The sequence below is a fragment of the Biomphalaria glabrata genome, chromosome 4 (assembly GCF_947242115.1).
Source record: "Biomphalaria glabrata chromosome 4, xgBioGlab47.1, whole genome shotgun sequence".
In the NCBI taxonomy this organism is placed as follows: Eukaryota; Metazoa; Mollusca; class Gastropoda; family Planorbidae; genus Biomphalaria; species Biomphalaria glabrata.
The window spans coordinates 48493350-48516479 of NC_074714.1; the positions used below are offsets into that span (position 1 = coordinate 48493350).

The window sequence follows — 23130 nt, forward strand, 5'->3', positions numbered from 1 at the left end:
ATCACATTACAAATTTATGAAAACCAAATATCACGGCACTCCAAACACTACGTCACACTGTCTGACTAATAACAACATTCTACAAGTCTGTGAATGCCTTACTCTCTGTCTCGACATTGACTAACAAACCTCTTATGTTTTTACAGCACAACGCATCACATTAAAAATCTTTTAAAACCAAAACGAATTACTCATAGGCCAACATTCGCGACAAAAAAAAAAAAAAAAAAGTAAGCTTAGAGCAGTACAACTCACAATGGCCATAGGGTCTAGACTCTAGTGAGACTTTCTTCAAACCCAATCCTATAAGAACTCCTTATCTCTTAGTGCCTTCAGAGCATAGAATGGGTTTTCTGAATCACTCAAGAAAACTAATGACTTACATTTAAATAATTAATAAATAACATGTACTTCCGCTTGTAACTAAGTTGGTTCTTTGTTGTCCATTTTTTTAACGTTCTTTGAGCAATACAATAGAGTAATAGGGAAAAAGAAGACAAGTCAATATTGAGAAATGTGGGGTAAAAATAGTGGAACTTATGGAAAAAAAAAGTTTGAGAGATAATTCAAAATAAATAGACAAACATAAAATTAATGGATGATGTGAAATGAGACATCACTGTTATCGAGTGTATAATAAACATAACTTCATGCTATCAAACTGAAGAGCTCAGCCTTAAAAGTGCACAAAAATAAATATATGTGTTTTCAAATTGCCTTTCAATATTTTCGTATTCTGAACACCGGATACAGCGAGACAATATTCCATAAATCTCCAGTTTGAGGAACTTGAATAGAAAAAAAAACGACAAAGCAATGTTTTTTTAGAATCTAGTTTTTTGTCTGAGGATGCTTACACAAGACTACCGCTCCAACCCCTCTTTTTTGTTGTATAACACACGTCACCTCCATTCTTCGTGGACGTCATAAATGGACCATCCCTCGAAGTACTTTTTTTAAAACCAAGTTTAAGCGTATCGAATAGCACGTCCATTATTGTCTCAAATAACAAACTTGAAGAGAAACAAAACAATAGAGTTTAACTTTTGTTTTGAAGAGCTTGCTCTGCTAATTGTTTGTATGTTCATATTATTCACTCTTTCATTCCTTGTGGACAGAGTTTGTACGGCTCTTTAGATTATAGGGTCGGACGATCACCTACGGTGTCACGTGTCCAGCACATTGCCCTTTAAATTAAAAAAAAATACAACTAGTGTCAAAGACTCATTGTTTTGGGCTTGGGGGAGTCCCAAAGTTCAGAATCGGGATTGTAACTTTTTAACACTCGGTACGTACGTAAAGCGCGTTACCATTCATCCACCATAACCACAGTATAAAATACATTGACAATGCCATCAGCTTATAAGGTTTTTTTTTAAGAAGGAAAATATTTCCACAATACATTTTAACTCTTTCTTTCCGTAATTTTTTTTCCACGTTTCGACGGAATCCTTCATTTCGCTCATTACTATTTCAATCCCCTGTTATGATTAAGCTTCAATACCTTTTTCGTTTGTTATCAGAAAATGTTTTATTTGGTATAGAATTAAAGGGAAAAGCATACCCTCTCTATATAACAAATCAACGATGGTGTCGTCGATTCGGAGAGAAAGAGTTAATACACATTTTCATAATCATCCACATCAGAATACACGTTTACGACTTAATTCTCCGAGAAATCTTACAATTCACTTTAAAAGGAACGCACATCTTAATATACAAATAACTTTTAACCTCTTACACGCATCTACATTTCAGTTCATCTTCAATAATAATAATATAAGTCTGTTTATTTAAAGACGGCCTTGACAACTTTGTTGTTGAATTTACAATTCATGCATAATTATCCAACACTCACTCATTGATTGGTGTCAGAAGTCAGACAGGAACTCACACCCATAATGCCCTCCAATTTCTTGCTGCGACCTTCACGTATTTTGTATTGGCCAGCGGTCGAGCGCTAAATTTAACGCGCGCTTTCTGCGTCAATGGTCACTAATGAACCCCAAGGAGAAAGCAAACGCCAAATAGTGACAGGCCCGTTACTGGGTCAGCAAACAGTTGGTCGTAGGCTGGAGTTTGATACTTTCCTTTCTGCGGCAAAAGAAATCTAGAATCTTGCTAATAGCACTGGCGGATCCAGGGGGGGGGGCGGTAGGGGCGATCGCCCCCCCCCCCCATTCGGCCGACTCCCCCCCCCCGGAGGGGGGGGGCGGGCGAATTTTATTATAGAATTCACACAATTTGTATACAAATTTATTACTTATGTTAAAAATAAATACTAATTATTTATATTTCAACCTATTTTTAGATTATTTCGCCCCCCCCTCTAGTATGTTGGCCGATTGGTGGGGTCGGGAGGGGGGGATGGTATCAATCCCGCCCCCCCATGCACTTTCGAGTGGGGGGGGCGGTCCAATTTTTTTGTAGAAATCACAGCTTGCTAATAGAATCAAAGTAATATCTACATTATGTAGACTTATTATTGATTTTTTAACCGATCTTTATATTATGTCATTCCCTGTTTGCCGATTGGTGTGGGGGGGGGCGAATACCTCTACTGCCCTTCCCACCTAAGCCCTTTGAGTGGGGGGGGGGCGGTCCGTTTTTATGGAGAAATCATAGTTTGTGAACAAAATTAGTTGAATTAATATATACATTTTATATTATGTCGCTCCCTTTCTGGTATTTTGGCCGATTCGGTGGGGTGAGGGGGGGGGGCATGTACTGCCCTCCCCACTATAGCCCCCTGAGTGCTGGGGGGGGGGCGGTCCTATTTTTGTGGAGAATCATAGTTTGTGAACAAAATTAGTTGAATTAATATATACTTTTTATATTATGTCGCTCCCTTTCTGGTATTTTGGCCGATTCGGTGGGGTGAGGGGGGGGGGCAATTGCATGTATTGCCCTCCCCACTCTAGCCCTCTGAATGCTGGGGGGGGGCGGTCCTATTTTTGTGGAGAATCATAGTTTGTGAACAAAATTAGTTGAATATCTATATAATATAAACTACGTATTGATATGTAACCCATTGTATATTATGTCATACCACAATCTAATCTCAAATAGTATCATTAGTAAATTTAAATGAAAAAGGGTCGCCCAACCCCTATTCTTTAATGTCAAATGCAATCTTTAGCAGAAATTATTAAAGGAGCGAGGATTAATCGTTTTCACTCTACCGCTCCTCCCATATCCAGACAGAGTTTATTTAATTTCACATGAATTTATCATAATTATTTTAAGTAAGACTTTGCATTGGAAAAGTTAGAATTCAAACGAAATTTTTCAGTATTAGAGCCATGATTGAGATGAGTTATAAACTCAAATAATGTTTTCATAGTCGCCTTTTACCAACCTTTACTCAATCTAATATTTTTCTAGTTAAATAAATTTGGGACTATAATTCACAATTTATACTTCGATCGTATTGAATACTATTTATTGAATAATATTTTTTTTCGGCGGCGATCCCCAAAGCCAAAATCTAAATATGTGGGGTATCTTATCTTTTCAAGGAACAAATCGGTTTTATTTGCAATGTATTAAGGGCCTATAAATTAATATTAAAATAATTTTCAAGTACAACATTATTCAAAAGGTCCTTTTTTAATAGTATGAATAATGAGCTTCGAACTCCATTGATGAATAATGAGCTGTAGATGTCAGGAGAATACGTTTCTGCAGTGAAAAAAGAAGAAAACGCTTTTGGCGTCGGGGCTTCGCCCCGAAATCCATTGATGAATAAAGAGCTGTACTTGTCAGGAGAATGCGTTTCTGCAGTGAAAAAAGCAAGAACCCCACAAGAGAACCTTATAGCGCTGCTTCAGTTGTTTTGTTTTTCGCTGAAGGTTGAGAAATGCTGCTGTTTTATAATTCTAATATATATATATATATATATATATATATAAACATATATATATATATATGTATGTATGTATATGTGTGTGTGTGTGTATGTGTGTGTGTGTACGCACGTTTATGCATAGGGTTAGGGTTTACTGGGCGTTAGGGTTAGGGTTTGGAAAAAAATCGCCCCCCCCCCCCACTTCAAAGTTCTGGATCCGCTAGTGGCTAATAGGTATAGTAACTTTAAGAAAAGTAAAATAAACACATTTTAAAAATAATTTAAAATGGAATGTGTTCTATGACATATGACGCCACCTTCCTCTATCTTATATATACCATCTTAACAAAATAAATTCCACACAACTCCCCCTTTGTAGGTACTGCGCCCACCCTTATGAAACCGTAAACCATATCCTCTTTGAATGCCCCTTTCCTAATCCACCTTTGGCAGACCCTACTTCCGCTACAGCCCAACATAACCAACACCACGTATTTCAGTGCTGAACAACTGAAGAGAACAGCACACTATTTTTTCCTTGGCACAGTCTCCAAAAGAGCTCACTGCTCAGCAGCAAAAAGCTGGCTAGAAGAAGAAAAACAATATATATATATATATACATGGGCGTAGCCAGGATTTTTTTTTTTGGGGGGGGTCATATATATATAAATTGTCTGTGTGTGTACATAATTAATCTTTATTACATTCTGACCCTTCATTCTTTCGGAAGAAGTTTATTGTACTCTAGAATAGGTTCTTCCTGGAGTTAGTGGGAAAATGCCAGCAAAGGGGGTCTAAGGGAGCACTGTGAGCTCCCCCAGCGCGGGGCGAAGCCCCGCCGCCAAGTACTATTTCCGGTATTGAAAGCCAACAAAATGCATATTCAGAGGTATCTACAGTGCATTATCCTGCTATTAAAAAGATTTATTTCAAAATCCTTATGTGCTATTCTTACCGACTTAGGCCCTCTCGCGTCATTCGGCGCGTTGGATGGCAAGCTGCTTCCACAAAAATTTGTCACTGGCAATGTCTGAAGCCTCTTCCTACCTGCTCTGAGGACCTTTATGAAAATGTGGCGCCAAGTTGTACTAGGATGTTCCTGTTTGCGCTTACCTCGTAATGGCCTCCGTGTCATCGCAATTCTTATTATGCGTAATTCATTTTGTCGGAGAACATGTCCGCAAACCTCATGCGACGCTCTGTCATAACCTTACTAAGGGGCCGACTCCCAGTTCGACATAGGATTTCCTTGATTGAGACCCGATTTCCATAACTGACTCCTAAAATCCTTCTTAACCATCTTTGTTGAGATACATTTAGTTTTTCTCTCCCTCTCTATCTCCCAGTGTTTCTCTGTACTTTCTGTCTCTCTATACGTTATTTATGGTAGCCGGCCTCAGAATCGTACAAAGAAAATTAACATATGAATAAATTGGGCATAGGAGATGACGAGGTGCAGTTTTAAATTGTACTTGACCTCTTTAATTTGAATGTCACCTCTCGAGACTTCCATTTTTTCAAGGCTATTTATTAATATATTTTATAACACACTCACAGGTAAATATCCAATTGACTATCTGTTACATTTGTTTTTAGCGTTCTCAAAATTGATTTCTATTTAACTTTCCTTATTTGATTTCAACCAAATTATTTAATAATGAAAGAGGCGGGAGGAGCGTTATTCTCAAACATACTTTTTCCCCCTCAGCATTTCACCTCGACCTTGTATGATCCAGGAAATGTCACCACGACCTTGCGAAACCACCGAAAGGGCAAGCCATTGATCCAGCGTCTAAAACTCTTTCAATTCACTTCTATTGACTCAAGCCTTGGACGTAATATGTTTAATTCGACGTGGCACGCTTGGCTCACTTGGCTGACTCCGCTCACCCAGCCTTGTAACAAATTGTGTCTGCACGAGCAGAAAAATAGTTCCAGATATTTTTTAAAGAGAAGGATCCATTGTGAAAATGATCCCCCCCTCCCCCCCCCCCCCCCAAAGCCAAAAAAAAAAAATAATAACTTCATATGATATATAACTGTATTTTTTTTTATTAAAAAAATACATATTAACTATATTACTTCTATGATTTGGGTTGTTTTAAGCTTAACAAGGAAAAGCAAATAATTATAAGCACAGTTTAAAAAAGAAGAAAATTTTTTTTTCCTCTTTTATATTTAAAAACCAACAACATAAAAATAAAAAAAAAAAAACTTAAAAAAAACTATCTTCTTATTTATCTTATATATTGATTATTTTGCATTGATAGCTAATGAAAATTGAATTGAAAGAAAAAGGACATTTGTTTTTACCCCGCCTAATCCCCCCTTCCCTGTAAGAAAAATCCTGTTTAAACGAATGTAGACATCTACAAGACTTTATAATATTCTTATGATAGGTTTATAGATCGAGACTTAGAAGACGGCGGGACAATTGTTCCAGAACATTCATGTCATTAACTCTTTCAATGAATGCGAAAATGACCGAAGACCAAATCTGTTCAAGCTAAGATGTTTTAGTTCTCTAGCCAAATTTAAATTATTATTTTTTTCCCAGTGTGGCCAACGAGCTAGTAATTCTATTCCCAACGATATATGTCAACCGTCAAATTTCTAGGTAAAAAAGTGAGAGCCGTTTTCGAGCACCGTTTTAAGGTTCCAATTCTTTTCAGGCATTGCCGATGAGTGTGCCATCTGAATAGAGGAATTAAAAAAAAAAACAAAGGGAATATGTTTTGGTGCAGTTAAGAGATGTAACGTCGTGGCCGAGTAGTAGAGCGCTCACCGTCCGTCACGAACTAGACATAAGATGGGGAAACGTAAATGAGTTTGGTCATTGCGCTGGCCCAACATGTCCACCATCTTAATTGTTTTAGACGGGAGATTCTCATAAATCACGATTTTTGTTTATCAGGCATCAATTAATGGCAATGTATTCGATTCCGAAGATTAAAGATAAGTGCAGTGTTTCATTTAACTACACAAACACACTTTGTGACCTGCATATTTTTTCACTTCTGATGCAGACAAAGCCGTTGTCCGCCGGTGGTCTGTTTAAGTTTTCATAACATCTTTGCCTTTCTCCAACAATGGTTTTACTTTGGAACTAGATTGTCTGTCTCGCGGCCTTGATGAGAGGTCTCAAACTGTCTCTTTCAGAGGCCATCTGCTGCCAGCTACTTTCATTTATGCCAGTGAGGGCGAACTGGCACCTGAGTTGATCCAATGCGGCACCTCTGTTACGCCTTCCCCTTTTAAGCTCGCTAAAGAAGATCGCCTTTGGCAAGCGGTCGTCTCCCTTGCGGTTCAACCCAGCGCAGCTGTCGAATCTAAAGGACTTTTTAATTTCTACTCGCTGTGATGCGAATGTAATTATATTTCGCTATATTGTTATGTTGGAGTATATTGACATAACTACTATAAAGGATATCATGCCATTTTCATATCTAACCATTGATTTGTAACTGGACGCTTAAAGTCAAAGCAGTATTTTATCTTATACTATCTCTAGCGCAAACAGAGAATTTTGTCTGCTGAAATCGGACTCAAGTCTGTGCATAATGGTTGTGTCTGTCACGTACTAAATGTGTAACGCAACTCAATAGTCGAATCTCAGACTCACGAACCCAGTAGAGAGAATACAGCACACAGACCTCAGACCATTTTACAGTTGTCAATAGTGATCTCTCGATGTTAAAGTTTGGACAAAATATTTCCTCCATTGACTTCAAGATCTCTACCCCATTTTTTTTTCACGTTTGTCTACAGATTTTATTCTATCGACGGGGCGTTATGGAGCCTTCTCAATGACACTGTTCCCTCAGCTCCTTCATGGAGGAACATGGGAACCAGAAAGGGGGAAGGGGGCGGGGGTAAAAAAATGTTTAAAAATCTAACATTCATTAATTTCTAAGAGAAAACCAATCGCTCAATAAGTTGTATAAAGGAAGTAATAGTCTTTTTGAAAAGTATATGGAATGTTGTTCTTCTTCCCTCTTGTAACTCATTGCAAACAGGACGAAAACCAAATCTTAACAATCAATACTGATATAAACAAGTAATATAAAAAAAGTTTTGTTTTTTTTTAAATGAGGCTGATGTAAGGGAGGTAACTGCTCAATTATAGCCATATCTTTCAATACTGCAAGATTCATTTCCCCATTTCTATATAAAGAAAATGTATGTAGTTACCACTAATTAATCAACTTTTCTCTGTGTTTAATTTGTTCATTGATTCATGAGTTATTATCGACAAGGCTAAGTTTTAACTTGTTCCGAGAATGGGAAATGGGGATAAAAAAAGGTGTAAAATAATCCTGCCAGACATAGATGCTGACAGAAGGAGTGAGTTTATATGGAAAGAGTAGCTGCCTGGTCCTGTGGTGTGAGCGCTGGACTGTCTGTTCGGACTTGTGAATGGTCCTGGGTTCATACACGGCCAGCCATCCCCCCCCCCCCCGCCCCCGCATATTCCAGCTGAAGATGTGGACTAGGAAGTAACTCCAGCTCTGAAGGAACATTCGAAACATGTCAAATGTATTACCAACCAACAAGCTTTGTAATAACAAAGACCAAGTTACTGTGATTAACTAAAGCATGTACATTCCCCATGGAACAGAGGAACTTTACATCTTCTGTCCCATGAACTGAAAAGGGAATTGGATTGTATTCTTCTTTACTTTAAAAGGGAAAAACTACTTTCGTGTGTATGTGCACCCGTGTGTGTGTGTGTGTGATGTTAATGGAACCCTAACTGAATCTGTCACCAAGGGTGGAGTCTGCTGTGTTCACTGGAAACCCTCAGAATTTTTTTTCCTTTCATTTTCTCCTGACAGCTGTCACCATGACAATCACTGACGACGGACTGAAGCCATTAAACTTTTTGACGTCATTGTGTATCGCTAAGTATGTATGTGTGCGTGTGTGTGTGTCATTGTGTATCGCTAAGTATTTATGTGTGCGTGTGTGTGTCATTGTGTATCGCTAAGTATGTAGGTGTGTGTGTCATTGTGTATTTTTAAGTATGTGTGCGTGTGTGTGTCATTGTGTATTTGTATGAGATATTTGTATGAGCGTGTACGAATGGGCTTATTTGTACTAGAAAAATATTTTCAATACTTTTTTTGTGTTTTTGAATTCACTAATTTTTTTCAATGTTCACTTTCTAAAATTAAAAGACTTGTAGACTGCTGAGTTAGATGGTGTGAAGCTAACTATAAGATTAATCCTATATTCTTATGCTAAAATAGTCAATTGAATTTTTGTTGCATTATTTATTTTAGAATTTCGCACCACACTTACTTTTTATCTTGTAGATTTACTGAATGTATCACCGCTTGATTTAATTCCTTCTAAGTACTTATCACTTTCTCTCTCTCTGTTTCTCTATATACAACCTCTTTCTCTGACTCTCTATCTCGTATCTCTCTTTCTTTATCGCTATATCACCTATCTCTGTCTGTCTCTCTATTTCCCCTCTCTCTCTCTCTCTCTCTCATTGTTTCTTTCTTTCTCTCTCTGTCTTTCTATCATATAACTTATATACCTTTACTCTTTATCATGTATCTATCTCTATCTATTATTTCTCTATGTCTCTCCTCTCTAACTCCTATCGCTATCTCTCTATCTACTCTCACTTTATCTCTCCATCTTCTATAGCTATCTCCTATCTCTCTATCTATTCTCACTGTATGTCTCCATTACCTATAGCTATCTCATATCTCTCTCTCTCTATCTACACTCACTTTATCTCTCCATTACCTATAGCTATCCCCTATCTCTCTTTTTCTCTCTATCTACTCTCACTTTATCTCTCCATCATCTATAGCTATCTCCTATCTCTCTCTGTCTCTCTATCTACTCTGTCTTTATCTCTCCATACATCTATAGCTATCTCCTCTATCTCTCTCTGTCTCTCTATCTACTCTCACTTTATCTCTCCATCATCTATAGCTATCTCCTCTATCTCTCTCTGTCTCTCTATCTACTCTCACTGCATCTCGCCATCATCTATAGCTATCTCCTATCTCTCTCTGTCTCTCTATCTACTCTCACTGTATCTCTCGATCATCTATAGCTACCTCCTATCTCTCTCTGTCTCTCTATCATCTCTCACTTTATCTCTCCATCATCTATAGCTACCTCCTCTATCTCTCTCTGTCTCTCTATCTACTCTCACTGCATCTCTCCATCATCCATAGCTATCTCCTATCTCTCTCTGTCTCTCTATCTACTCTCACTTTATCTCGCCATCATCTATAGCTATCTCCTCTATCTCTCTCTGTCTCTCTATCTACTCTCACTGCATCTCTCCATCATCTATAGCTACCTCCTATCTCTCTCTGTCTCTCTATCTACTCTCACTGCATCTCTCCATCATCTATAGCTATCTCCTATATCTCTCTGTCTCTCTATCTACTCTCACTGCATCTCTCCATCATCTATAGCTACCTCCTCTATCTCTCTCTGTCTCTCTATCTACTCTCACTGCATCTCTCCATCATCTATAGCTATCTCCTATCTCTCTCTGTCTCTCTATCTACTCTCACTGTTTCTCCATCCTCTATAGGTATCTCCTCTATCTCTCTCTGTCTCTCTATCTACTCTCACTTTACTCTCCATCGTCTATAGCTATCTCCTCTATCTCTCTCTGTCTCTCTATCTACTCTCACTGCATCTCTCCATCATCTATAGCTATCTCCTCTATCTCTCTCTGTCTCTCTATCTACTCTCACTGCATCTCTCCATCATCTATAGCTATCTCCTATATCTCTCTCTGTCTCTCTATCTACTCTCACTGCATCTCGCCATCATCTATAGCTACCTCCTATCTCTCTCTGTCTCTCTATCTACTCTCACTGCATCTCGACATCATCTATAGCTACCTCCTATCTCTCTCTGTCTCTCTATCTACTCTCACTGCATCTCTCCATCATCTATAGCTATCTTCTATCTCTCTCTGTCTCTCTATCTACTCTCACTTTATCTCTCCATCATCTATAGCTATATCCTCTATATCTCTCTGTCTCTCTATCTACTCTCACTGCATCTCTCCATCATCTATAGCTATCTCCTCTATCTCTCTCTGTCTCTCTATCTACTCTCACTGCATCTCTCCATCATCTATAGCTATCTCCTATATCTCTCTCTGTCTCTCTATCTACTCTCACTGTATCTCTCCATCATCTATAGCTATCTCCTATCTCTCTCTGTCTCTCTATCTACTCTCACTGTATCTCTCGATCATCTATAGCTATCTCCTATATCTCTCTCTGTCTCTCTATCTACTCTCTCTCTGTCTCTCTATCTACTCTCACTGCATCTCTCCATCATCTATAGCTATCTCCTATCTCTCTCTGTCTCTCTATCTACTCTCACTGCATCTCGCCATCATCTATAGCTATCTCCTATCTCTCTCTGTCTCTCTATCTACTCTCACTGCATCTCTCCATCATCTATAGCTACCTCCTATCTCTCTCTGTCTCTCTATCTACTCTCACTGCATCTCTCCATCATCTATAGCTACCTCCTATCTCTCTCTGTCTCTCTATCTACTCTCACTGTATCTCTCCATCATCTATAGCTATCTCCTATCTCTCTCTGTCTCTCTATCTACTCTCACTGCATCTCTCCATCATCTATAGCTATCTCCTATATCTCTCTCTGTCTCTCTATCTACTCTCTCTCTGTCTCTCTATCTACTCTCACTGCATCTCTCCATCATCTATAGCTATCTCCTATCTCTGTATCTCTCCATCATCTATAGCTACCTCCTATCTCTCTCTGTCTCTCCAGCATCTCTCACTTTATCTCTCCATCACCTATAGCTATCTCCTCCATCTCTCTTGTTCTGTCTGTTTCTGTTCCCTCTGTACATCATCAAATCTTTCGTCAGCTCTACTCTCAAGTTTCATACCAGTATCCATTTTCATTCCCTCGATGTGTTTCACAATACGCTGTCTGTCTGTCTGTCTGTCTGTCTCTCTCATCAAATCCCAAATCTTCTTAGTGTTCTAATTTTGAATATGAATATTTGATCACCATCTCCAGAAGTCGAGATCTCCAGAGGCAATGCTGACATCCAAGACGAACACTAAAGCCTAAGACCATCTATTATTAAAGATAATTTTAAACAAGAGTACAGTTAAATAAAAATTGTGTTAGTTGGTGTCTAGTTTCATCTTTAAAAAAACAACAACTTGTTCTTAAAGTTATCTCCAAAGCCAATACTATTTATTGCGCAATACAAACAACTTTTGTTTTAAATATTTCGTAAAAATGATGATTTTTAAATTTGATCTTTATTTGGTCTACATTTGAGTTACAATACTTGTGGCAACCTAAATAAGGCGAATAGTGCATGTATAACCGCCAACTACTTATAAACACTAAAAATCACCTTCACCTATCCTTTAGACTGCTGAACCGCTGGGGCATCACACACGATCTGTCAACCGTCTTGCTCCATTCTTTTGTCTTCTGAGTAGAATCTGTTGATTGCATGGATAGTTTCTGTGATACTTGATCATGATCAACCGTGACCTCCGTGACCGGAAGGTGCCGGATCAAGCCGCTCTTATCTAAAGTTTGCTGTGCTTGTGTGTGTGTATTTGGAAAAAAGACTTCCGGTGCTTACGTTTGGCGCCCAGCAATCTACAACTCAACTCTTTACTCACAAATTTAAAATTCTTATTCTTAATCAGGGCTTGAGCTCACATCCTTTGATACATTCCGATCTATCCACGCTTACTAATAATCATGCATTACTGCAAGAGAGTTTTATAAATAGATTTCGTTTTTAAAAAAATAGGTAAAAAAAATGTCGACATTAACCATATGAAATATTTGTCCATCTTTCTTACACAAGATAAACCAAGACCGATCGTTACAGAATGCCTCAACACTGACTTCCGACGTCACAACCTGTGGGAAGTTTAAACCAATGGCTCGTTGCGGCTTTCGCAGGTCTGACATGTGACGTGGCAACGAGCTATTGGTCTTAACTGCCCACAGGTTGTGACGTCGCAGTTCAGTGTTCAGGCCTTCTGTAGCGATTGGTCTCGGATAAACCCAAGACGCTCAAACGTTTTTTGGGGGTCCGAGAGCCACAAACATTTCCGACCTATTTGTTACGGCCACGTCAGCACCAAATCAACAGAAGTATCCAATGGAACCGGTCCTTGCGATCTCATAAAACATTTTAGGTAGAAGTGAGCAAGGAGAGCACGGGCCAGATATGGCCTGCGGGCCTAAGTTTGGTATCACTAAGATAAACAGTAAAGTAAATATCCTATGTGATTCATATTGTTTTGATAAACATTACAAAAGGTAGTGTTAAGTATTTCACTAGAGATCCTTTCCATAAAGTGCGATAAACAACAGGATAGAGTTAGAAAGTACAAATTCTGATCACTAGACATTGTGTGTGTGTGTTTACATGAACTCTACTGCAGACGAGGACTGACTGACGTTATTGCTTGGAAATATGAAATATGAGAAACTGATATGCCATACATTATTAATGTTACGAAACAAGAAACTTGATGATTTGACGCTGCGTAGAAGTTCTACTACAAGTCTAGGGCTGATTGATGGCAGAAAGTATGAAACACCATCTACCTATATCAATTCTCAGTTTACATGTTCGCACCTGCTAACACACTGCTATACAGTTTATGTATCTTACATATAGCAATAACAAACGAGTGAGATAAAACAGTAAAGCATCTCTGACAGGTGCACTCTGGGATACGCAGTGCCGCCAATACATATAATTAGGGGGAAAAGGGGGGGGGGACGTTGGTTCTTGGTCTAGACTGAGCCATGCCAAATAAGATTTCGTTTTCTTTATCTAATTTAGCGGGACTGTAAACACACACACGCGGACACACTACTCACACACACGCGGACACACTACACACACACACACATAGACACGCGGACACACACCACTCTCAGGACTCTCACATACAAAGTCACGCACAGGACGTCACTGATACACCACAGAAAGATCATTACGATAATGTCGAGGAGTGTGATGTGTATGTGTTTCTATGGTGACCGGTGCGACAAAACTAAAACCAGAACCACCCTCATGAGAGATACGGTGGGAAGACGTTAGCGATTGGTTGTGAATGATGCAAGATAAGTGGCATTGTCGTCAGCGGTCTTAGTTAGGACAAACGACTCCAGAACGCCAGACTGAATAGACGTGTTATTTGTAGTAAGTCAAATTTTGTCCAGAATACTGTTTTATATTATTACTTAAGTCTATTACATTTAGAACATTTTATCTCAAGTTGAATTCATCTATATCCTAAAAAAACAAATGCTATTTAGTTTCGTTCACAATAGAAGTTTTTTCAAGTTATATCAAGTTTTATAAGTTAAATTATGTCAACGGACGGTTTAGTTGTCTACCAGCAGTTTGGTGCTACAAGTCAACGACAGTCGACAACAGATACGTTTTGTTTTTTGTCGTTTTCTTTGTAAATGTTTTGGCACTAAGGTTACGAAACATGCTTCCACATTTTCTCACTCAAAGATTCGAGGCATGTGCTCTAATAATACATTTCAGTTTACTGTGTAGACAGACAGTTTCTACTGACTTCTAGGACGATGAAGTCAAATTATTTTTGTACATGGTTCGGATGTTCCTTCAGAATTGAAAATTAAAACATCCTGGCCCAAACTTTCCGCAGAACGGCGGGGGAAGGCGGTGGGTAGGATTCAAACCCTTGACCATCGAGGCGACAACAGCCCAGAGTGCATATCACAAGACCAGGCAGCCATCCTGTTGGTTTTGTTGATTGTTGGCATAGTGACGCCTTGCAATGATTTTTAAAGTCTGAACACATTCTCATTTCACTCCTAAAAGTAGGCCTAATGATTTTAGTGAAAATAATACTAGGTCAATAATTTGTTTGGCTGTGCTGTAAAGCACTTGGCTTACTAGATGTTTCGGGTTCGAAAACTCGGTACAGAATAAGATTTTATATTTCATGAATTTTAGGACGCTTTTAACGAGTAAATGATATTATTTGGGGAAAGTAATAGCAGACGACACCCTCGTTAACAGTTAGCAATAGAAACAAATGACCTTTACATCATCTGTCCTAAAGATTGCAAGGTCCGAAACGGGTACTAAACTTTTACTTTTGATACAGAAATGTCTTGGGATCATCAAAACAAGGGAAACAACACTCCAAATTATATTGTTAATAACACTAGTATGAACTATATTAAACGTCAATATGATCTTGTACAGACTTGGTGAAGTGTCCCCCATCAATTCAAAGTTCTAGATCTCCACCTCCTAAGATCTTTTTTCTTTTCTTCTGTCCGCCCTTTGTTTGTCATCATTCATGTTTCATTAAAGAAGCTGTTGCTAACCCTATCTCCCCCCAGGAAAGCCGTGTTCCTAATTGCTGTCTGCCGGGCCAACTAGAATTGAAAAACAAATTAGGAATAACCCAGGCGTAATTGTTCTATGGCAGTGTTTCTCAAACTGTGTACCGCGGAACACATCGGAATAGGTGTTCCGCGAACTACTGGAATAATTAGCTTGTACGTTACCATATAACATAAATCTCTCTTGCGCGCTGGACTGTCGTTCAGATTTATCGATGGTCCCGGGTTCAAACCCTGCCCGCTCCCATCCCCCGTCGTCCTGCGGGAGGTTTGGACTTGGAAGTAATTATCTTCAACTCTGAAGGAACATCCGAAACATGTAAAAGATTTTATTTTGCTAGTAAATGATTATCAGAGCTACTCAAATGAAACAACGGAGCCAAGATGACGTCATCAAATGAAGGGTTCTTAATCTCTTCTTTTTCCTCCTCTCTCTAATGCCTTTAATTACAAAGCTTAAGCTTTAGGGTGCTTTGTATTCTAGGCAGAATAAATGAGCTTTTCATAGAAACTTTACACAACCTAAGTTTAGATCAAATCATTAAAAAGCCAACTAGATTAAACAACACATTAGATCTCTTCTTAACCAACAGACCTGGATTAGTAGTTGATTATGATATTATCCCTGGTCTATCAGACCATGAGATCATAAAAATACACAGTCAGATAAAAGCAGTAGCCAATACAAAACCCAAAAGAAAAATCTTACTCTGGAATAAATGTAACCTAACACAACTACACCAAGCTGCATTAAACTTTCAACAAACATTCTTATTAGAAAAAGACATTAACCAACCAGTCGATGACCTCTGGAATTTCATTAAAAACCATCTTAAAAGGATTATAGAAAATCAAATACCAACTAAATACACATCAAACAAAATAAATAAATGCTGGTATAATAATAGACTAAAGAAGCTTTGTAAACAGAAGGAAAACCTATATAGAAAATTTAAAGAAACTAATGCAGAAAGAGTTTACAAAAAGTATACAAAAATTAAACACTTAACCCAAAAAGTAAGCAGACAGCTGCAGAGTGAATACATAAACAATGTAATATCTAAAGACAACAACAAAAACCTATGGTCATACATTAAGTCTAAGAAAATGGAAACAACAGGCGTAGCGCCATTAAAAGATGAACATAACATAATACATAATGATAATGAAACTAAAGCAAACATTCTAAACAAATACTTTGCATCAGCATTCTCAGCCCCAGGAGACAAAGACATATTACTGAATTTGAACCAAGTAGACAACATAGAAGATATAGTAGTACAAGAAAATGGAATTCAAAAACTATTAGCCAACACCAAACCAAATAAAGCTTCTGGACCTGATGGTATTCCAGCTAGATTACTCAAAGAACTAAGTAATGAGCTAGCCCCAGTGTTCAAAATACTCTTTCAGGCTTCACTTAACCAGGGCAGAGTACCAAAGGACTGGAAAGAAGCTAATGTCACCCCCCTATTTAAAAAAGGAGAAAAATCTGACCCAGGAAACTACAGACCAGTATCACTTACCAGCATCACATGTAAAATCCTAGAACACATAATATGTAGCAACATCATAAACCACTTAGACAAACATAATGTCCTCACACCATACCAACATGGCTTTAGGAAATATAGATCATGTGAAACACAACTAATAGGACTAATTGATGATTTTTCAAAAGGTTTAGATAATAGTGAACAAATAGATGCTATCTTACTAGATTTTTCTAAGGCTTTTGACAAAGTTCACCACCATAGTTTGCTTAAAAAATTAAAATATTTCGGCATTAATGGTCCACTGCATCAGTGGATTAAAGATTTTCTGATAGGGAGAGAACAAACTGTAATAATAAATGGCTCTAAATCAACACCGATAACAGTAAACTCAGGTGTACCTCAAGGAACAGTCTTGGGTCCACTACTATTTTTAATTTACATAAATGATTTACCAAATTGCATTACTTCAGGAACAAAAGTCAGATTATTTGCAGACGATTGCATAATATATAGAACAATAAAAACAACACAAGACACAGATATTTTACAAAGAGAATTAGATGAATTACAGAAATGGGAATCAAATTGGAGCATGTCTTTCCACCCAGAAAAATGTCAGTTGTTAAGAGTAACAAAAAAACTAAATCAAATTAATTCCTCTTATCTTATTCATGGCAAACCAGTAACACAGACTAAAAACGCAAAATACCTAGGTGTTAAAATAAATGAAAAACTGTCATGGAATCCACATATTGATGAAACTACAAAAAAATCAAACAAAGCATTAGGATTTATTAAAAGAAATTTCTATAAATCAAATAAGAACATAAAACTAAAATGTTATTTAACCTTGGTTAGGCCAATAATAGAATATGCATCCTCTGTTTGGGACCCCTCAACTCAAGAAAACATTAAGAAACTAGAACAGACACAAAATAGAGCAGTGCGATTCATAACAAACGAATATTCACATTTGACTAGAGTAACACCTTTAGTAAAATCACTAAATTTAGAAAGCCTTCAGGACAGAAGGCTCAAAAGTAAAGTAGCAATAATACATAAAACACTGAACCATAATCTTCAAATACAAAAACAAAATTTAATAAAATACTCTGAAAGACACAAAGATAAAGGCACATTCCTCGTCCCATATGCTAGGACAAATTTGTACAAATACTCCTTCTTCCCTAGTGCTATTAGAGCATGGAATGTGTTGCCTGAGCTAGCCAGGAAAACCAGTGACTTGGCAGAATTTAAGTCATTGGTTAATATGCATGTCTAAATGCATGACGCGTAGGACGTAATCATCTTCTTTTTTGAAGTAACGTCTGTATTATATAAGATAAGATAAGATAAGATAAGACCTTCTTCGTCCCTTGTTGCTCACACTTTAAGAATAAACTTTCTTTATCAATAAAAGTCAACATTAGATTTTTTTTTGTAAAAGCATTGTGTTACTCCACCACCGTGTTGCAAAACCAACATTAGAATGTAAATTTGTTCATTCGCATTTCAAAATGACAAAGTCTTATAAGACTCTTTACAAGTGCAGGATAGCGTGAACACGATTTACACACAAGATTCTTATGTAATGATTGATTTGTACCGAAAGTTACACCCCTCAATGCACTCGTCCTATATTTCAATTGTTCTACAAAGTGCGAATGCTTTCGAGAACGCGATGACGTAGGGTCAAATCAGAGCTCTTTAAAAATGATCAGACATCAATACTTTTTTTAAAGTAGACTTTAGTTCGATAAAATGATAATGATTTTAATTCTGAAAGAAATACTAGTACATCTGAATTGAAATAACTACCATGTGTGAATCAATTCAAAGCAATAAAATTAACAATCCTCGAAGTCACTATAACTAGTCAAACTAAATAACCCTTATTGGTTCTCATTAGCTAAGTATTTTGTGATTGAGCTAAGATTAACAAAAGTGACATGAAAATAAAGTCAGAGACATTTGAAACACACACACACGCACACACACACACACACACACATACATACATACATACATACATACATACATACATACATACATACATACTTAAATATATATATATATATATATTGATTAAGTCAGAAACAGATTACTACACATAAAATTACATGCTTTCTTGTTTCTATATTGGGAAATTTAAGAAGTTTTGTGGAAATGCAATTAGAGGGGGATAAGACGAAGAAAAGATTCTTATCTGATTTTTCTTTCAAAGTGATAAGAGTTTGATTTTAAAAAGCTGCAAAATCTAAAGATAGAGCTGAAAGTTTTTTTAAGTTGAATTCTTACATTCTCATTTAGGACATGTTTAGCTTTGTGCCCAGGCTAGCGCAGCTCACATCGATATAGATAGCTATTGTTATGACATGAGTAGGATTTAGTTATTTTTTTCGGGAATAGGGGTGGGGGGGGGGAGTAAAGTTTAACTTAGTGACGAATGACATGATAGCACTCATCACCGTGGAGGAGCTTAACACTATATAGACAGACAGACAGACAGACATGCTTATCTTTCATTCAACGGTCAAACTCACCTCCATAGTTAACTAGAGGTTCCTCCCTTAATAAATCAAAACTTCAGACTCTCCCTATTCTATACTCCACCAGGGCAATTATTACGTCATCCGACTCTAGTCTAGATCCACCAAGTCATTCATCAGGTCATCCAGCTGTCCGGCAAACAGTGAGGTCTACGACATTGTCAAAAGTCTTCGTGTCTGGAACAAATCAGTAATGTACAATCAGGCAGTTTACAAGACCATTCATCAGGACAAATTCACACAGATTTCAAACACTCAATTACAGAACACGAGATAATGCAAGGGCTCGTGTTTTAGATGTTACAATCTTAGGCCTACTAGTACTACTGGTTTAGTGATTTACATAAATGACCCATCCAATTGCATAAGTTCAGGAACAAAAGTTAAGACTATTTGTGGACGATATGATAATAAATAGAAATATGAACAACAGAAGAGACTGAAATTTTACAAAGAGAAATTAGATGAATTGGAGAAATAGTAATCAAATTAATTAATTGATTTTTACCCAGAAGAATCTCCTTTAATAAAATTAACAACAACAACAATATATGTGTATATATTATATTATTAGTTTTTATTCATCTTTAATAATTCAAATGTGTGTTACTTAGCACGGGCACCTTACTTTCAACTGCTACGTTCAATCAACCCAACTGACCAGCTTTACTACTCTGTGCAAATTTTAAAACTTGACATAGGATCGGAACAAATCAGATCTAATCGAATTAATTCGGAACCGAACCAATTGGGATCTGATTGTGTGAGATTTTAGCTTGAAATAAATCATTCCTCTGCTGTCTTTTTTTTTTATAGCTTAAAACTTATTTGTAAAAGAAGAAAATAATATTTTAAAATAATGTTTATAATTTGTGTAATTGTATCAATTAATTCGTGTAATTAGATTTGTAACTGTTCCAGACTAACATTTATAAATCTTTGCGATTAGAAATATTTTTTACCAAATGTTTTTGTTTAGCGCTATTGCATGCATTTAGTTTTTTTCCAAACGCTACGAGCCTATCACGTCTGGACCAGTTGGGAAAACTAAAAAAGGGGGGGGGGGGATGACAAATCTGTCTCAATGTTTCCGTGATCGCTTTTTGAATGCAATGTTTTCAATGTTTGTACGACTTGAGTTCAAACCCAGGGCTCAAGCCTCCTCAAGGAGACGAACTCAAAAACTTAGACCACTTGTTACGTCTTTTAAATGTGATGAGACTCTTTAGCGATACACTAACACAAAACAAAAAAGAGAAAATCATAGTTTATGAACACTTTAATCATAATTGGAAGAGTGGTCGAGAGGTTAAGTGCGCTTGAACTTAGCTTGGCTTGGCTACCTATGAAGGGGGTTCGAGGTTCGACACCCGACTCGAGCAGCGTTGTGTTTACTGAGCGCTTAAAGACAGCACGGAAAACCTTCTCCTAGATACCCCTTCACCCCCCCCCCCCACTGGTCCACAACTGAGATTGGACCAAAGCGATCTGAGCATGCTTAAAGCCATAATAATAATAATTAACACTGTCAACACTATTTTGTATATATTCCTCCATTTTGGTTCTCCTCTCCTTTCAACACGCATTCGCACCGTTCCACATTTACACCACGTAACACCACCCAAACTGTCAAGTATCACTTCTTCCCCTTGTTCGATATCAATCAAAATAATTAATGGCCAATTAACTAATTGGTTAATTATTTTTTTTTAAACTGATTCTTGTTATGTCAGGTATACGAAATAATTGTGCAAAATTTCATGTTGATCCAAGATTGGATGTGGGAGAAATAACGTGTACAAACTTTTGACCAGACAGACAAGAGTGAAATATAAGCTTTGCAAAAATTTGGAAACTTAATATATTGGCAATAAAGGATACGAAGATCAACTGCCGCGTGGTGTTGACATAAGAATTCAATTCTATTTTATTTATTTGACAAAGGCGGAGTTCAATTCTCTGTTCTTGACGTCTTTTCCTTACTAGTGAAAATCTCTACTTGGACTATTGTGTATAACTCACTTATATAGTTAGTGGTTCTAATGGGGGATATCGTCGTTCTGGATTTAAAAAGTTATTTACCAATCCCCCGGCCAGGCTTGGATACTATGTCGCTTAACTTGCGTCCGCAGATACGATTCGTATCAATTACGCCATACCAAGCGTCTCAATCTATAACACTGCCATGATTAAGTGACTATTTTCCCTGCACTGTGAGGTCAATACTTTGACTTGTCTTACTGAAAAAGCGTTCGTGCTTTTCAATGTTTTGATCCATTTTTCCAACTATCACTTTGTTGTATCTCCATGTGTTATGAGAGTGCGCCCAGTGCCCCCCCCCTCCCTCCCTAAGTGCCTTTCACCTTCCTCCAGCACGTTCTTATCAATACATCAGCTCTCCTGGACCAGGACCCATTCTCGACCAACTAAAAAAATCAATCGATAAACCACGCCAACCCATGGCCTGAAAATCTTTACTATCACTCATAAACTCTCATCTTGTAAACCCCCCCCCCGGCCATTTTTTTTTATTTTTTATTTTTTTTTTTAGGAGTGGGGAAGCATAGAAATAGGAATTTCCCTAAAAAAATGATTGATGTTATCACAACGAGTTATCTCGCCTGGACGGCCAGAGTAACTTCCCTTGTTTATTATTTCACGTCACTGCTAGAAACTTCCGGGGGAAAATTATGATGGCTGCTCCCATACTCTGAAAGGCCCTAGGTCCAGCAATATTTTTTTTCCCTTGTTAATTAAATAGCTGATCACGATGATCTTAAGATCATCTATGTCTATTTATTTCTTGCTACCATTGGTCTAGAGTCGCGATGGCCGAGTAGTAAAGCGAAGGTCCTTGGTTCAATCCCTAATGAAGACCGGGTTATATCTTTAGGGCGTCTTTTGAGCCCATCCAGATCTAATGGGTCCTGACAATAGTTGGGGAAAAGTAAAGCCGGTTGGTCGTTGTGCTGGCCACATGTTGGCCTTCTTCAGTCGTATAACGACTATGGTTCATAAGCGAGATGAAAACCTGGGCATTGTTAATGGTCGGAACGATGTCGCCCACACAGCAGCTCACCCTCTCTTTACGCAGCTGATGTGACCAAAGGAACAGAGTATACGATACAGTTTGAGATCAGCAGCACAGCAGGCTCTGCTAGGCTGTTGCACAGTGTGTCCCAATCTGCCTAAAGGTCACCAGCTCCTGATTTTTCCTCAGAGTTGTCTTCCGAATCCTTTTTCGGTGTTTGGGTATAGCGTCAAGGCAGCGGAGGTTTGGATTCAGAATTTTCCTTCTCCTAGACGGGTAGTCAACCTCTTGCTCAAGGATTACTGGTTTAGGCGTCAGATGCTCTACTTTGCATTTCTCCTGTCAGTGGTAACGGTTCCGCCGGGCTAAATATCTGAACCACATGTGAAGGCCAGGAGTTGGATTGGTTGTCAGAGGCTATTTGAGATCAATGCTATTGGAAGTATTTTATAGGTAATGAAGGGCTTAAAGCCATTACTACTTCAGCTGTAAAAGGTTAGTACATCGTTGAATTGAACACATACTACAAACGAAAACAGAAACTGGTGATGGTGAAGATAACTTTAAATTGTCTCCCTTTCTGATTTTTGGAAGTGCAAGAAATTTGTGTTACATGTGATTCATTTTTTAGGTATTGATTATCAATCAGATTCGTCGACGCTATTTCTCACTGGGTGTGCCTTGAACTTTCAATCAACAATATAGACTCTTAGTTCCGGAAACCAATTTTCAAACTTCCAGTAGAACTACCTGGAATTAAGCCGTGGATGGGGGATACAAAACCAGGGCAACAGTGAC

General features: G+C 37.9%; 1 protein-coding gene across 2 annotated transcripts in view; it reads right to left on the minus strand.

The window, feature by feature from the left end:
- Window positions 1-23130, minus strand: part of LOC106079919 (uncharacterized) — an 84976-nt gene that overhangs the window by 33907 nt on the left and 27939 nt on the right. The window contains exon 2 of one of the 2 annotated variants that reach the window (XM_056028003.1): window positions 19296-19478. The exons of the other annotated variant lie outside the window; for it this stretch is intronic. Coding sequence (XP_055883978.1) covers window positions 19296-19301 — 6 coding nt within the window. The 5' untranslated portion in view covers window positions 19302-19478. The remainder of the gene's footprint in view (window positions 1-19295; window positions 19479-23130) is intronic. 2 annotated transcript variants of the gene reach the window in all.